At 37.9% G+C, this 16,811-nt stretch overlaps 1 protein-coding gene across 1 annotated transcript in view; it reads left to right on the forward strand.

The window, feature by feature from the left end:
* The window catches only part of LOC138804774 (regulator of G-protein signaling 7-binding protein-like), a 92,792-nt gene that overhangs the window by 38,161 nt on the left and 37,820 nt on the right, over window positions 1–16,811 (forward strand). The window contains exon 3 of the mRNA XM_069989205.1: window positions 14,532–14,662. Within this exon, the coding sequence (XP_069845306.1) occupies window positions 14,532–14,662 (131 nt within the window). The remainder of the gene's footprint in view (window positions 1–14,531; window positions 14,663–16,811) is intronic.

Consider the following 16,811-nt stretch of genomic DNA (forward strand, 5'->3'; position numbering starts at 1 on the left):
ACTATAAAGCCATAGTAATCAAAACAGCTTGGTATTGGCATAAGAACAGACCTCAGGACCAATGGTATAGAATTGAAAACCCAGAAATGAACCTACAGACCTATAGCCATCTAATCTTCGATAAGGGAGCTAAAACAATAGAATGGAAGAAAGACAACCTCTTCAGTAAATGGTGCTGGCAAAATTGGTTAACTACATGTAGAAAACTTAAGCTAGATCCTTATATATCACCCTGCACCAGAATCAACTCCAAATGGATCAAAGACCTTGAACTCAAAGCAGACACTCTGAAAACATTACAGGATGGAATAGGAGAAACCCTAGGTCTCCTTGGCTCAGGCCGAAATTTTCTGAATAGAGACCCGGAAACACAACAAATCAAAGAAAGGTTGGACAAATGGGACTGCATAAAGTTGCAGAGCTTCTGCAGGGCAAATGACATAGCTAGCAAGATCAATAGAAAGCCCACGGATTGGGAGAAGATCTTTACTAGCCATACAACGGACAAGGGTCTCATATCTAAAATATACTTGGAACTCAAAAAATTAAACCCCCCAACAACAAATCCTCAAAGAAACAACTGCCCAATAAATAAGTGGGCGAAAGACTTAAAGAGAAACTTCTCTGAAGAAGAAAGAAGGATGGCCAATAGACACATGAAGAAATGTTCAACATCCCTAGCCATAAAAGAAATGCAAATCAAAACAACATTGAGATATCACCTCACTCCAGTTAGAACGGCAAAAATCAAGAACTCTAACAACAACAGATGCTGGAGGGGATGTGGACAGAAAGGAACTTTACTTCATTGTTGGTGGGAGTGTAAACTTGTTCAACCACTTTGGAAAGCAGTATGGAGGTTCCTCAAAAGTCTTCACATAGAACTCCCCTATGACCCAGCAATCCCACTTTTGGGCATTTACCCAAATGTTTACAAACAAGACCACACTAAAGCTACCAGCACAACTATGTTTATTGCAGCATTATTTACCATAGCTAAGATATGGAACCAACCCAGATGCCCCTGAGTAGATGAATGGATCAAGAAAATGTGGTATATATACACAATGGAATTCTATGCCTCCATCAGAAAGAATGACATTGCCCCATTTGTTAGGAAATGGAAAAACTTGGAAAAAATTATATTAAGTGAAGTAAGCCAGGCCCAAAGAAACATAGGTCCCATGGTTTCCCTTATTTGTAATATCTAGTATATGTATGAGTCAAGTGGAAAAGGTCAGATAATGTGATGTCAGGAAAATGAACCCTTAGATGTGTATTTTAATGTTTTTTTCTTTCATGCATGTGTTTCTAACGCATTTATAAAATTATCTCTTTGTTGCTTTGTATGTCCCTCCCCCACAGTATAACCCCTGCTTTCATTATATTTGATGTCAGTATAACTTGAGGAGGAGATGGGGAAAAACCAGTTGTTTAAGGATACAGGTGGACCTGTTGCAACAATGAGAAGTACAAGTTGTCATGTCCAAAACGAGCTTTACAAAGTCGGTGTGGGGGGGGGGGGAAGGAATAGGATTGGGATGGGGGGAGGGGGGAGGATGGGAAGGGATGTGAAGGGTAAACAAAGGAGGAGGCTGCAATGCTTGGTAAGAAATGTATGAATTATTCTGCCCGTGTAATTGTAACTCCTCTGTACAGTATGTTCACAAATAAAATTAAATTAAATTAAAAAAAAAGAAATGGTTACTCCTTTTCTAGTACTATTTCTGATTATTTTTCCAAAGCCCAACCTGCTTTCTACATATCTTTCCAAAATGCATCCACTTTTTAGATTACATTATTTACTAATAACATTCTGAAATTTTCTTTCAAGTACAATATATCTTATTATTATTCTTAGGGTTATTTCTTCTACTTTGACTTTATTTTTTTTCTCTGTACTAATTTCCCAATAATATTTTTGCATTTATAAAACAAAAAAGTTAAAAATACAATTGAACCTATAAACCTAACATTATTCTCATTTTGTTTCTATATATCAAATTTAATTCTTTCAAATTTGGAAAATTTGTTATAATAGTTAAATACATTAAGCCATTTGTCTACCATTGTTTCCAGTTTTGGCATAATATATTTATTCATTTTCAAGGGTCAAAACAAAGACTGTTTTAGTTGTGGTTTGGGAAAATTATTCTAAAATTTTTCACTCCATTTTCTAAGTGTTCTTGGCTCCATGTAGACTGGGTGATTATTTTTCTTTATCCCTACTATTATTTTTTTATTTGACATTACTCCCTTCTGGTGGAACACTGTGTGCTTGGCCAAAATAATTTAGAAATTATTTTTTTAGAAGAAAACCTATGTTTCTGTGTGTATGTGTCATGTGTATCTAAAATGTAAAAGTAAAATAGAATGGGACGAGAAGAAAATCATCTCAAGATTTGTATGTTTAATTAGACAGCACATTTAAAATGCAAGAGACTGTTTCATAATTCATAGCAGGAAAAAATGACTTGTGTATATCGCTGGAGATTTTACTAGCACATGTTTTGGAAATGGAGCTTAAAGCAAACACTGGGCTTTGGACTTTTTAAGTAGTCAGCTTGGAAAAGAAATGATGTTCTTTAAAAAATGGAACTGCACTGACCAGAAAAATAAATGACACAAAAATCAAGTGGAAATTTATTCCTGCTAATCTCCATCCTTGGCGGGGGGGGGGGGGGGGGGGGGGGGGGGGGCAGGGGGCAGCGCCGCGAGGCGGGGACTGGCTGTGTTACAAGGCTGTACTGCACCATTAGCAACCACCATGGACAAACTTCCTCTGGTAAAATGTGGTAGAGCTCCGTGGCTTTTCCTAAGGGGCCTTCCCTTGTCCGTCACAATTCTTGCTCTTTCATATCCTACCTGGACCAACTTTTCCAAATTCCCTGCTATATAATGGGTTTTGTTTTTGTTTTCACCCCTGGTACAAGTGCTTTTTGCAGCAAGTCCAGACCACACGGCCAAAATTTTTATATTGAACAAAACAGGCAGGAGCTGTCTTCACACCTTTTCACAGAGACTGCAGGCCCCAGCCAACGCTTTGACCTGACATCCTTCAAGCAGATTTCATCAGCTGTGGGCCTACTGACTATATGCATCTCTGGAGTTTTAGTAGAGTAAGCCATAACATGCCTTGTGCAGCCTCTTTCTTTCCCAGTTGCTTCCAAATAAACAGTCCTGAAAGCCTCCGGGTTTGTTGTTTCTATCTTCCCCCTTGCTCATGCTTGGACCACAGCCACTTAACTACTTACCTCACTGTTTGAGGCTCTTTGAGGTACACACTAATTTCTAAGGTGGGCATGGCTACTTTTACTTTGGTTTGCAATATGATGTCATTTCATAATAACTGCAAGACAAGAAGGCCAAAATGAAGCAAAAATGTGAAAACAGGACATTTCTGATGTTAGGATAGAGCTTTGCCCTGTAAAACCTGGAGGGCAGACCAAATAAGATTTGCAACCTGAATGCATACTCTCCAGGAGACTTTGCAGAATTATCTGCCAAGCAATGCTTGGCTTCTCAGGGGTGCTTGTCATGAGATATGCCTGTCACTGTGGTTCTAGAACCTCCCATGGTTTTCCATCTGCTCAAGTTTGTGCTGAGGTGTGGGTTTGGATTGACTTCCTGAGACATCTCTACTGTGCATCCTGAATAGCATCTAAAAACACTTGCCTCTTCCTGTGTTCACGTAGAACATTCTTGGATGTTTATTGAAGTTATTCTTTCCTTAGTGGTAATTATCCTGACTTAATGGAGTTGGCTTTATGTTATGTGACACATTGTTTGTATGAGGTTGTCTGATTTAAATGTTATCATGGAATAATAGCATGATTACTTCTTTCATTAGACACTAAAATGTGAGCTGCTTCCCCAATTTTTTTTAATGTACTGAGACCTAAACCCTGAGTTTCATATTTGCTAGACAAGTGTTTTTATATGACCTACACCCATGAACCTTTTGTTTTCATTTTGTTTATGAGAAAAATTTCGGTACTGTTTTGTCCAGTCTGGCTTCACACTCTAGATTCTCCATCCTCCACTTCCCAGGATTACAGACATCCACTCCATAATTCCCTTTTAAATGAGAGTGTCTCTTGTGCCATGCCCTGTTTCAGCCTAATATCTTATCTGATGTTAATGAATAGAAAATAAAAGCAAAGACAGAACACAATAATAATGAATGGGGTGAGAGGAAAGGGAATAATGGAGGAAGCCTCTGAAGACCTATAATGGAAGAAGTGGAAGAAAGCCAAACAAATTCCACACACGTAAGTTCCTGCTTTAAAATGCACCTGCATTTATCTGCATTTATCTGGTGTTTACACAAATCAAACATGAGGGTAGGTTTTTGTTTGTTTGTTTGTTGTTATTGTTGTTTTTGGCCAGTTGTGGGCCAGAACTCTGGGCCTAGGAGCTGTCCCTGAGCTCTTCAGCTCAGTGAGTCTACCACTTGAGCCACAGCACCACTTCTGGTTTTTCTGGTGGTTAATTGGAGATAAGAGTCTCATGGACTTTCCTGCCCAGGCTAGCTTTGAACCACGATCCTCAGTCTCCTGAGTAGCTAGGATTATAGGTGTGAGGCACCAGTGCCCAGCAAGGGTAGGTATTTTTTAAATGAAAGAATTTGTCAATTTTAAGTATAATAAAAGGTCTTCTTTAAACTGATTGGGCAAAAATCCCGAGAACTGAATGGATAAAATTTTGCTGAGAGTAGTGGTATCACTACTCTCAGTGATATCACCATTTTAAATACTTGAATTCTAATGTGTGTAAATTTAGCAAATCATATTAATCATTTGATAAAAAAAATCCTCTATAGGGGCTGGGAAGGTGGCTCAGTGGTAAAGTGCTTGCCTTGAATGCACGAGGCCCTGGGTTCGATTCTTCAGCACCACATAAGCAGAAAATAAAAAAGCCAGAAGTGGTGCTGTGGCTCAAGTGGTAGAGTGCTAGCCTTGAGCTGAAGACCTGAGGGACAGTGCCCAGGCCCAGAGTTCAGGCCCCACGACCGGACCCCCCCCAAAAAAAAATCCTATGTAATTCACAGTAGCTATATCATACAAACAACTAAAAACTCTAAACTACCTATTCATCACAACTTAATGTGATGTTGCAGAGTACACCCTATCTAACATTAAACAAAATAAAATTAGCTAGGCATTGGTGGCTGGCTCCTGTAATCCTAACTACTCACAAGGCAAAGATCTGAGGATCACAGTTTAAAAGTTAGCCTGTGAAGACAAATCTATACGACTCTTACCACCAGTTAACCAGCAGAAATGGAGCAAAAAAATTCCAAGCAAGAGTTTAAGCAAGAGTTCAAAAAAGTGCAAAAAAAGCCAAGCAAGAGTTCAAGCCCCAGTACCAGCATTAAGAAAAATTGTTGTTTTCACCTGGGGTATTGTAACAAGCTAGCCCAGTTGTTTTTAAAGTGTGGGTCCTGAATCAGTTGGGAACGTAACAGAAATCTAATTATCAAGCCCCATCTAGACCCTCTGAACTGGAAACTCTAGAGACAGAGCCCAGTATTCCTTGGCTTCACCAGACCCCTAGATTATTCTGAAGCACACTAAAAGGCATAGAGATTTTTGAGGATCTTCACAGTCAATCTGAAGACTTCCAAGTGACATGATGCAAAATGAACTGAACGAAAATATTATAGCTTTGCATTTCCTATTCTCCTCTAAAATTTCTATTTCTGTGAAGTTAAAATGCAACCAACAGCTAATATGTTTATATGTATAATATGCATATTTATAAACTGTAAATACAGATTTGATTCTTATTCCTGAGTTTCCTATTGGTACAGTCTTGAACAAGTTCCTAAACTATCCTGGGCCTTGTTTTCCTCCATCTATAAAATGAGGATCAGGATAGAAGCTACCTCATTAGATTCATTATGAGAATGAAATAGGATATAAAAGTTTAGCAGAGTGTCTTACACATGATAAATCCTCAGTAAACATTATCTTGCTAATGTTGAATCAAATGCCAAGAAATAATGAAAGCATGGTCCTACTTTCAAAGCCTTCAAGAGGGAAACTCACCAAGCTCTTTGTTTTGTTTTGCTTTCCTAGCCAAGGGCTCATGAGCTTACATAATTTATACTGTTTTGAAAATCAAAAGTGACACGGGCCCATTGGAGAGACTGACCTAAACATTTGTTAATTGCTATCTCCTTCTGCCCATATGTCTGTCTGCCCAAAGAGCTATTTCTGCTCTTGAGCTAATCCTTGGCAAAGGTGCAGAGGCTTTCCGTTCTATTTCACCTGATGGCATCTTAAACATCATCCTTTAGGAAAAAAGTCATGTTGATCTCCACAATGGAACCTTTTAGCTGAAAACTTACTGGTCATAAAATGATATTGTATCAAGGAAGAAATAGATGATTGCAAGCTTCCTATCACTGTTCAAAAAACTTAATTTGTTTACAGGAGACTTTATAATATGTTCTCATCAAATAAAAATACCCTAAGATAATAATGAGAATTTTCATGAACGCTTATGTAAGTACTTAAGAAAAGGTCATTATTTTCTTTTTTTCTTCCCAAATTCACTCTTTTTTGAATAGGAGGAACTCCATAAATACTGTTGCTTTGACTCAATAATCAGTAGTGGGAGACCTGTAACCAAAGTGTAAGGATGTCTCACCAAAATCCATGCATAGTTGTTACATATATGTTCCCACAGGACCAACATATGTCACTTAAATCTTTTCAAGAATGTAGGCATTACTATCTTGTTTCAGTGTTTGATGTACTAAAAGCTTAAGAAACTTTCCCAAAGTCACACATTCATATTAATGAAATTAAGGTATAAATATAACTATTTGACTACAGATCACTTAGGCTTTGTGTGAAGTCTGAAAAATGGCTTTTCTATTCCTATTCCTTCCTTCCTCCCTTTGGAAATCATGAACTACCATGTTTGAGTACACTCTCCTCCCCAACAGGCACATGACTGTTGTTTTCCTTCATTACTAGCCTTGCCTCTTTGAGGATACTGCATAGACTATATACAGTCAAGTCCATTTCCATCAGTGGAACTAGTCAGCCTGGTGGGTGAGGGGGACTGTCTGTCTTCCACTCCAGCCTTGAATGTTCACTTTAGTCCATTTCAACAAACACGGATGAAGAACTTTCAGGGAGCCATACTGCCAGGAAAAGGACTAAGTTCTTACCATGCAATCTATGGTTTTATGATCAGCAACAGCTTGAAGATCCAAGTCATACTCTCCCAGCTCCCAGCCTCTACTATTTAACAAATTACAAGACCTAGTAAGATCAAGATCTTTTTTTTTAATTGTGAAAATGCCGTACAGAGGGGTTACAATTACATGAGCAAGGTAATAAGTACATTTCTTATCAAGCACTGTTGCCTCCTCCTTTGTTTTCCTTTTCCATCCCTTCCCAACTCTCCCCCCCCATCCCCTCCATCTCCCTCTGCCCCACCGCGCCAAAGTTGTAAAGTTCGTTTTTAGACATAACGTCTTGTATGTCTCATTGTTGCAATGGGTCCACCTGTATCCCTATTTAAACAATTTGTTTTTTCCCTTCCCCTCCACAAATTATACCAACATAAAATACAGTGAAAACAGGGGTTATACCATGGGGGAGGGACATACAAAGCAACAAAGAAATCATCTTATAAATATGTTAGAAACATTAGCAAGAAAGAACAAACATTTGAGTCCTTATCTTGGGATTCATTTTGCCTAACATCAACTTTTTTGACCATTTCTGCTTGTCTCAGACATATACTAGTTATTGCAAATAAGGGAAACAATGGGACCTGTGTTTCTTTGGGCCTGACTTACTTCACTTAATATAATTTTTTCCAAGTTTTTCCATTTCCTAACAAATGGGGCAATGTCATTCTTTCTGATGGAGGCATAAAATTCCATTGTGTATATATACCATATTTTCTTGATCCATTCATTTACTGAAGGGCATCAGGGTTGGTTCCATATCTTAGCTATGGTAAATAATGCTGCAATAAACATAGTTGTGCTGGTAGCTTTCGTATGGTCTTGTTTGTGATTGTTCAGGTAAATACCCAAAAGTGGGATTTCTGAGTCATAGGGGAGCTCTATGTGGAGTCTTTTGAGGAATCTCCATACTACTTTTCAATCCAAAAATTCATATGGAACAATAAAAGACCCTGAATAGCAAAAACTATCCTTAACAGAAAGTACAGTGCTGGAGGAATATCAATACCAAATTTCAAACTCTACTGCAAAGCCATAGTAATCCAAGCAGCTTGGTACTGGCACAAGAACAGACCTCAGGACCAATAGAATTGAAAACCTAGAAATGAACCCACAGACCTATAGCCATCTAATCTTTGATAAGGGAGCTAAAAAAATAGAATGGAAGAAAGACATCCTCTTCAGTAAATGGTCCTGGCAAAATTGGTTAATCACTGGTAGAAAACTAAAGCTACATCCTTATATATCACCCTGCATCAGAATCAACTCCAAATGGATCAAAGACCTCGGAGTCAAAGCAGATACCCTGAAAACATTAAAGGACAGAATAGAAGATCAAGATTCTTAAAGAGGTAATTGCAGGCACCCTATGATTCCCAGTCAGACAGTATGGAGTGGGGAAATGTCAGGAGAATCTAAGAGGAGGCTGAGAGGTGATAGGTCAGAAACAGACCAAGACAGAGTAAGAAATACATTCTGTAAGATTAGAGAGTGTTTCCTTATAAATGTTACTTTTTCCCTAACCTGAAAACATGAGCTCCAGGCAAGATATTCCTGTTATAAGAACAAGATGCTGTGATATGCAACCTCTTAAATCCTTCAGCCTCTCCTGCTTTGAGAAATCCCCAGTGGCCTCATCAGGATTGCCATGAATGCCAAGCTTCCCCTTAGATTGCCTTAAACACCAACACTTATGGTTAATAAAAGATTAATAATCCAATAGCAATACTTTTTAGACTTGTTGAAATCATCCAAATGGCGGAAAACTGATGACTATTGATTTTTTTAAGTGTTTAAATACAGTTTTCAACTTTTTAAATGGACAAAAATGAATAAGGCACTTGGTAACACTAACCATTATTTTATTTATGAACTTTTCCACTGGGTGATAGAGATACAGCAAAGATCCTAGCAGAAAGCAAGCAAAAAGCAATGGGAAGATGGAGACTAGAACATAACCCGAAGTTGTAGAAGGTGCTTGGCTAAGTCCCATGAGTTCATATAAAGGCACCCAAGTAGTCACCAAATGATAATTCAGTTATATTCGGGTTTCCTTTTGCTTTTAAAAGTCAAATTTTATTTGTGACAGAAAGCAGATAGCTCCAGGACAGAGTTTGATCTCAGATCATGTTGGGTTGAGAGGAAGTCACAGACGCAGCCTTATGTTTCCATGAAATGATATGCTATGCAGTGAGGGGAAATGCTGCAATTACTTTTTCAAAGCCTCCTGGGAACATCAAACTTGCTAAGACTCTACTAGGAAAATACAGGAGGCTTCCACCTACAGCACACAGTTCATAACAACTCACAGGAGGATGATTTGGGCAAATGAAGACCCTGGGGAGAAACTTGACTATCATATGTATGGGCACCTTGAAAATTGTTCTGCTTTTGTTCTCCCAATTGCCTGAATTTCTCTTTTTATGGAGATGTGTTTATTGTCTATAAAGCAGTAGAGCCATTTAATCAGTACTTGGCATCTGTGCTGTGTTTGTGAACTCAGAGAGACTCTATGATTACCATAAGAGCTTAAAACTTAAAATAACACAAACACAAATACGTGTCACCTTTTGGCTCCTGGTTATCTATTAATAATATAGATGTAGGAGACTGCCTTGATTAGTCTTCTGAAACCATGAAGGTTGAGCTCTGAAGGGGGCATAGAATTAGGGAATGTTCTGGTCTGCAGAATCTATCCAAGAGAACTGGTGAAGATGTTGAAGAGGGGGGTCAGTCAGGGGGCTTGAATTCGGGCCTGGGCACTATCCCTGAGTTTTTTTGCTCAAGGTTAGAGCTCTACTACTTTGAGTCACAGCTCCACTTCAGGTTTTCTGGTAGTTAATTGGAGATAAGAGACTCATAGACTTTTCTGCATGGGTTGGCTTGGAACTGTGATCCTCAGATCTCAGCCTCCTGGGTAACTCGGATTACAGATGTGAGCCACCAGTGTGCTGCCCTTCCCTCATCCTATTTGGTTTTCTGAATCTTTCCTTGTCATTTGATTTCATACCCAACCACAAAATTGATTCCAAAAATGAAAATTTAGATTATTATCTGTTATGACAGGCCGTCTAGTTTTTATCTCTGCAAGCTGATAAATACCAACTGCTGGACTAAACTTCAGGAAAGGGACAGAAGAAGTTCAGGTTGTACCTCTGATGACATTACTACCTTGACAATGAGAAGTGATCAAAGTTGTAAAAGAAAATGACATGTAAGGCATGAGGTAGTGACCCAGATCCAACTGTCCTATGCCTTTCCTCACCTATACCACTCTTCCTTACAGAAACCACAGGGCATAGACTCATTCTATACACTGTAGCCACAAAGTAAATCCAAGATTATGTACTCACAGTCAGAGCTTCAAGTTATTTTTACAATCCCTATTTTTCTTCCTCCTCCTCCTCCCCTTCTCCTTCTTCTTCCCCTTCCCCTTTCCCTTCTCCTTCCTCTTCCCCTTCCTCTTCTCCTTCCTCTTCCCCTTCCTCTTCTCCTTCCTCTTCTCCTTCCTCTCCTCCTCCTCCTTGTTCTTCTTCTTCTTGTTCTTCTCTTGTTGTTGTTGTTGTTGTTGTTGTTATTGTTGTTGTTGTTGTTGTTGTTGTTGTTGTTCTTCTTCTTCTTCTTCTTCTTCTTCTTCTTCTTCTTCTTCTTCTTCTTCTTCTTCTTCTTCTTCTTCTTCTTCTTCTTCTTCTTCTTCTTCTTCTTCTTCTTCTTCTTCTTTCTTCTTCTTCTTCTTCTTCTTTTTCTGCCAGTCCTGGGGCTTGAACTCAAGGCCTGGGCATTGTTTCTGAACTTTTTTGCTCAAGGCTAGTATTCAAACACTTGAGACATATATGACATGTTCTTTTCTCTGGAAATAAATCAAACTGCTAGCACATTTGAAAAAACCTGCTTATTTGTCATTGCCAAAATCTGTAACATGCAGCATGGTTGTTAATGAGGTCCCTTTCTTTTTTCCATCTACTCGAATGTTAACTTCACCAAATCCCTGTTTGGGGAGTGTAAGTAAATAAAAAGCGCAGATAATTTCAGTTAAAGATTCCAAGGATTCTAAGTGTAAGGCCAAGGAAACACAAATTCTGATGTAAGATGGACTGTGGCAACTTTTTTAGAATTCTTCTCATTTTTATTTGTTTTCCCATGCACAATATCATTTGATCCTTGCACAGGAAACCTGGAGATATACTTTACAACTGTTATTGCTATTTCACAGGAAAGGAAACTGAATCTCAGAGAAATTAAAGTGCTGTGCCTCAGATCACAGTTCTGAGTATTAAAGGTATTTGTAAATCTGTTTTCTGGCTCCAGAACTCATAATCCTGTCTTTGTTTTGATGCTTTCAACTACATATTATAACCCACTGGACAATTTGTCTCTTAATGCACTTTAAGTAATCAATTACAGCAATATAGTTTTTAGAGCTCTAAAATGGAAGAAATAAACTGTAAAAGTCAAGAGGTTAATATAAGCTGGTCTGGCATCACAAAACACTAGTATGAAAGTTACCTTAGCTTTTTTACTGTTTTTTAAATACTTTCTCTATAACTTTCCAAGATATTAAAGTGTAATATATGAGACTGTGAATAAATTTTAAGCAGAATATCTTGCATGCTTTAACGTCACTTAATTTTTATTAGACAGATTTTATTTCTGGTGAAATCTGTTCAGTTCCACATAACACTTAGGAAAGACACAATGTTTTTCTAGAATGGTTTTCTAGAATCTCCAAGGGAGACAGAGGTGTTGGGGAAGTGATGCCTGAGGAAACATTTTGAATTAGATACTTCAATCTCTGTTCTGACTTGCCTTTTTTCAAAATCACTTAATAGAACATTTTTTATTTGTAAAATGATAAAATATATTGGCTCTTATGATATATGAATGCCTTGTTACATTTATTTAAATTAAATCAAATATCATCTTTTCTATTAATCATTTGCATCATCTTTAAATAGTTGTACAAAGAGGTTTCCTTTCAGCATGTCAACTGATGTCCAATATTGTTTATACACGAGGTTCACATACTTATTGGATCTAAGTCACTGGCATGTATGTTTTGTCTCTGAAAATAATAAGACCTCATGGCCTGAAATGATACTATACTGGCTAATTGTCCTACCTATAAAATGCTTAATACATATAATAGAATTATCACAGGGACTTGTTTCTTTAATCTGCAGGGCTAACCTATGCGTTGGTGAGAACAGGCGGCTGTGATTGGAATGATGAAGCAGGGTGTCTTAAAATACTTTCTTCTAACTTGCCTTAGGAATAAGACAGTCTCTTCAGTTTTTCTATGAAAAGCAATATATTCTTAGATAATATACCTAAATCACTTGTTATTATAAAGCTATTCATTCTCATCAATTGTTTAGGATCTAACAGGGCCGGTAGAGGGAGATAATCAGAGACATTTCCAGTTTGAATACATTCTGAAATTGTGTGTGTGTGTGTGTGTGTGTGTGTGTCTGTCTGTCTGTCTGTCTGTATGCTGTCTGTCTGTCTGTCTGTTTGCTGTCTGTCTGTCTGTCTGTGTAGGGTAGAGTGGGCTGGCAGAAATGCCTTCAGCCTGAAGGTGAGCTGAAGATGGAAGGTGTCTGTGGGAAGAAGTTGTAGGAGAATACCTGAAACTTTCACCTCAGATTCCTGGCAATCAATGTTGGTCCAAGGCTGGTCCCTGAGGGCAAATGAGAAAATGAAATGGTAGCATGGTCTTCTCATGTCTACATCAAATCAAATTTTGCATGGCAGTTCTTGAAAGCACTTTGTTCTACATGACCCAGAAAGACCCCGGGTGACTGTGCAGGCGTCATGAATACTGAAGCAGAGACTTTGCTTTTCCTGAGTTATATAAGCCATATGGTTAGATATACACTTGCTCATTGGCTAAAGAAATATTGAAAATGAAAATTAATTACCATTGCCAAGTGTGGGATATATACAAAAACGTTTCACTGTGATTCCATGTAAAAAGGAAGTTATCCTTTTTTTCTGATAATTATCCCTGACATTTTGCCACTGGCCCACTTTATTTTTACAAATCAAGTCAAAATGCTACATTATTTAATCAGATTTCATTGCATTCTAAATGGATGGGGGTAAAAGGAGCAATAATAAAGACACTTGACAGACTTCATTTTCAAGTTTTCTTTTAAAATCTATTTATAAACATCACCCTTGTTATTTAGTTTACATTGGTCAACATATGCTATTTTAGTGGCATATCAAATAAAGTTATTTTATCAACAATGGATTTCTCCACCTCTAGCCAAAAGATACAAGTGATTATTGCATATTTAATGACATATACTGAGAAACATTCAGGGAGTAGTGTGTGTGTGTGTGTGTGTGTGTGTGTGTGTGTGTGTGTGTGTGTGTGTGAGTGTGTGTGTGTGTGCCTGTGTGTGTGCATGCATGTGCTAGTATTAGGGCTTAAACTCAGGACCTTTTGCTCTTGCTTGGCTTTTTCACTCAAAGATAGCACTCTACCATTTGAGCCACAGATCCACTTCTGCATTTTTTGCTGGTATTTGTAGACAGTTGTAGATAATTTGTAGATAATTGTAGATAAAAGTCTTATGGACTTTGGCTGGGCTGTATTTGAACCATGATCATCAGATCTTAGCCTCCTGTGTAGCTAGAATTATAGGCATAAGCTGTTGACACCCAGTTAGAATGAATTCTTTGAGCCTGAGTTCAATGTTCACTTAGCTTTGGATTTCTCAGTGCAATTATTAGAATTATATTAGATTTCTCTTTTTTCATAAAATATTTATTTTTTATTAAAAAACATTTGGACTTTTCATAAATTAGTCATAGCAAACAATAAAAGAATATGTTGTAGAGTAAGATAAAAATCTTCAATAAAAATAATTTGTAAATTGGCTCTTTAATCATATTATGCTGGGTACCTCATATTAAAGAGTTGACTTACAAATGTTAATTGAACAGATCTTGTTAGTTTCCCTAAAAACAAGGATTTTATTCTCTTTTTACAGTCTGAGATTGTTATGGCTTAAATATATTTGGGAAATTTCTTCCAACAGATAAACTGAAAATGTCTGATATTTTGCAATTACTTAAAGCATTTATGATTTCAAGTTCTCAGCAGAAGCTTGCTGATGAAGAGAGTTAGTCAGAAAGACAGTTATGTAACAACTGTCACATTGGTTATTGGCTGGAAAGCGTGAAGCCCTGTATTTTAGACTCAAGGCTTTAATGGAATCTTTATGAAACATTTTTCTCCTTTCAGAGTGAAACAAATGTCTGATGAGTAAAATCTTGAGGCAACTCACAACTTTTCTCTTTCATTCTTTTATAGCCCAGAAGATGGTGAAATTCATCCAGAAATCTGTCGACTTTACATACAGCTGCAGTGCTGCTTAGAAATGTATACAACAGAGATGCTAAAATCTATTTGTCTGCTGGGATCTCTTCAGTTTCATCGAAAAGGTATCTACAATTGATAGATTACCAGAAAAACACCAAGCAATGATATGCGAAATAATACCTTCCCATCTATACACAAGTTGAATGAATTTAACATGCTCAGGAAATATTTGATCTCTAAGTTAAAATTTAAAAGTCCATATTACTTTTAAGTACATAGGAACACTAATTGTTTTGATTCAAAAGTGTAGTAAGAGTCTTAAATTTATTATTTTACCACTTGAGAATATGACTTCCATTAGAATCAGCAAAAGCAGGGGCTGGGAAGGTGGCTCAGTGGTAGAGCGCTTGCCTTGCATGCCTGAGGCCCTGGGTTCGATTCCTCAGCACCACATAAGCAAAAAGAAAAAAGCCGGAAGTGGTGCTGTGGCTCAAGTGGTAGAGCGCTAGCCTTGAGCTGAAGAGCTGAGGGACAGTGCCCAGGCCCAGAATTCAGGCCCCATGACCGGACCCAAAAAAAAAAAAAAAAAAGAATCAGCAGAAGCAGCAAAAATATCTAATGATAACTGTAGCGTATATCTGTCCTCAAGAGTACTGCAATTTCTCTTGATAAATTGAGTTGTAAAAAGACAAACAAATATTTTTGTCTCAAAGATTTTAAAATAGGGTGAACTCAACAGATGATAGAGATGCAGCATGTAAGGAATAGAATAGCTCATTTTCTGGCCTAGCTTAACCTATGCTGGGAAAGCCAAGATGCTGGCATAAACCTGTAATGCCAGCACTTGTGAGATTAAAAGAGGGAGATCATAAATTCAAGGCCAGTTTGTGCAATATAGCAAGATCCTGTCTCAAAAGAAAAAAGGCAAACAAAAATAACTATAAATGGAATATATGGACTCAGATATCTACACCTTTCAACATTGGCTGTGTCTTTGCATGCTATAGTCAGATTTCAGGCTTCCCAGTCTGGGTAATGCTCTTCTCGATATTGACTTTACAGTCCAGCTGGCATCCTCCACATTAACAAACTAATTACTATGGCTCTAGTCATCACATATATAATGAGAGAAAACTTCTTACAACTATAGAACAAAAGTCCTGGGCTTCATTCTGGCTGGACTATATATAGACCAGAATTGTTTTAGACAATTAAGGCCCACACATAGAGCTGGAAATGAAGTGAAGCCCACCCAGCCAGTGCTATTGCAAGATGGGTAGAGGGGGAAAGAAGCTGGAGAGGAACTTCCACTGCTAGGGCTGGGAAGGTGGCTCAGTGGTAGAGCGTTTGCCTTGCATGCCTGAGGCCCTGGGTTCGATTCCTCAGCACCACATAAGCAAAAAAGAAAAAAGCCTGAAGTGGTGCTGTGGCTCAAGTGGTAGAACACTAGCCTTGAGATGAAGAGCTGAGGGACAGTGCCCAGGCCCAGAGTTCAAGCCCCACGATCGGACCCCCCCCCCAAAAAAAAGTTTCCACTGCTGAAGGACTTGATTTTTATTTTCTTTACTAACTCACCAAATGACAGTTTATTGGGAATCTCCTGAATACAAACTTTTGCTCCTGAGCTCAGGAAAATGGGGGAGGAATGCATAGAAAGTAATGCTTACTTGTGATTTAAATTAAGCAATAGGAGAGTTAAGCGATAAATCAGTAAAGAAGCAGATAAAGATTTCAAAGCAAATGAGCATTCCAGATTGGGAAGAATTAACTCAAACTACTTGTAAAAAACAAATATTGTATACACACACCTATATGTCTATATATGTATGTGTGTACGCATGCACGTGTGTGTGTATGCGCACACGTGTGTGTGTATTCAGTAGAACTAAAAACAGAATACAGTTATAATGCTTCAAAGACGTGAAAACATTCTCTCAATACTTATTGTTGCCTTTTCTTTGAAAGACTAATCTTGCAAGAGTTTTTATCTTTATTTGTTATTTTTTTCCTTTTTGTTATTGTCAAGGTGATGTACAGAGGGGTTACAGTTACATAAGTAAGATAAGTGCATTTCTTGTCAAACTTGTTTCCCCTTCCCTCATTTTTCTCCTACTTTTTCTTTCCCCCAACCCCCCCCACATTGTACAGATCATTTCCAACATATTGTCTTGTGAATATCTCTGTTTCATTGGTTCCCCCCTTATCCTTTGTATCACCATTCTGTTGTTCCCCTTCCCTTCCCTAATTCAGATAAACATATATACAATATCA

The sequence above is a fragment of the Dipodomys merriami genome, unplaced genomic scaffold (assembly GCF_024711535.1).
Source record: "Dipodomys merriami isolate MVZ:Mamm:240054 unplaced genomic scaffold, mDipMer1.0.p SCAF_372, whole genome shotgun sequence".
Lineage (NCBI taxonomy): Eukaryota > Metazoa > Chordata > Mammalia > Rodentia > Heteromyidae > Dipodomys > Dipodomys merriami.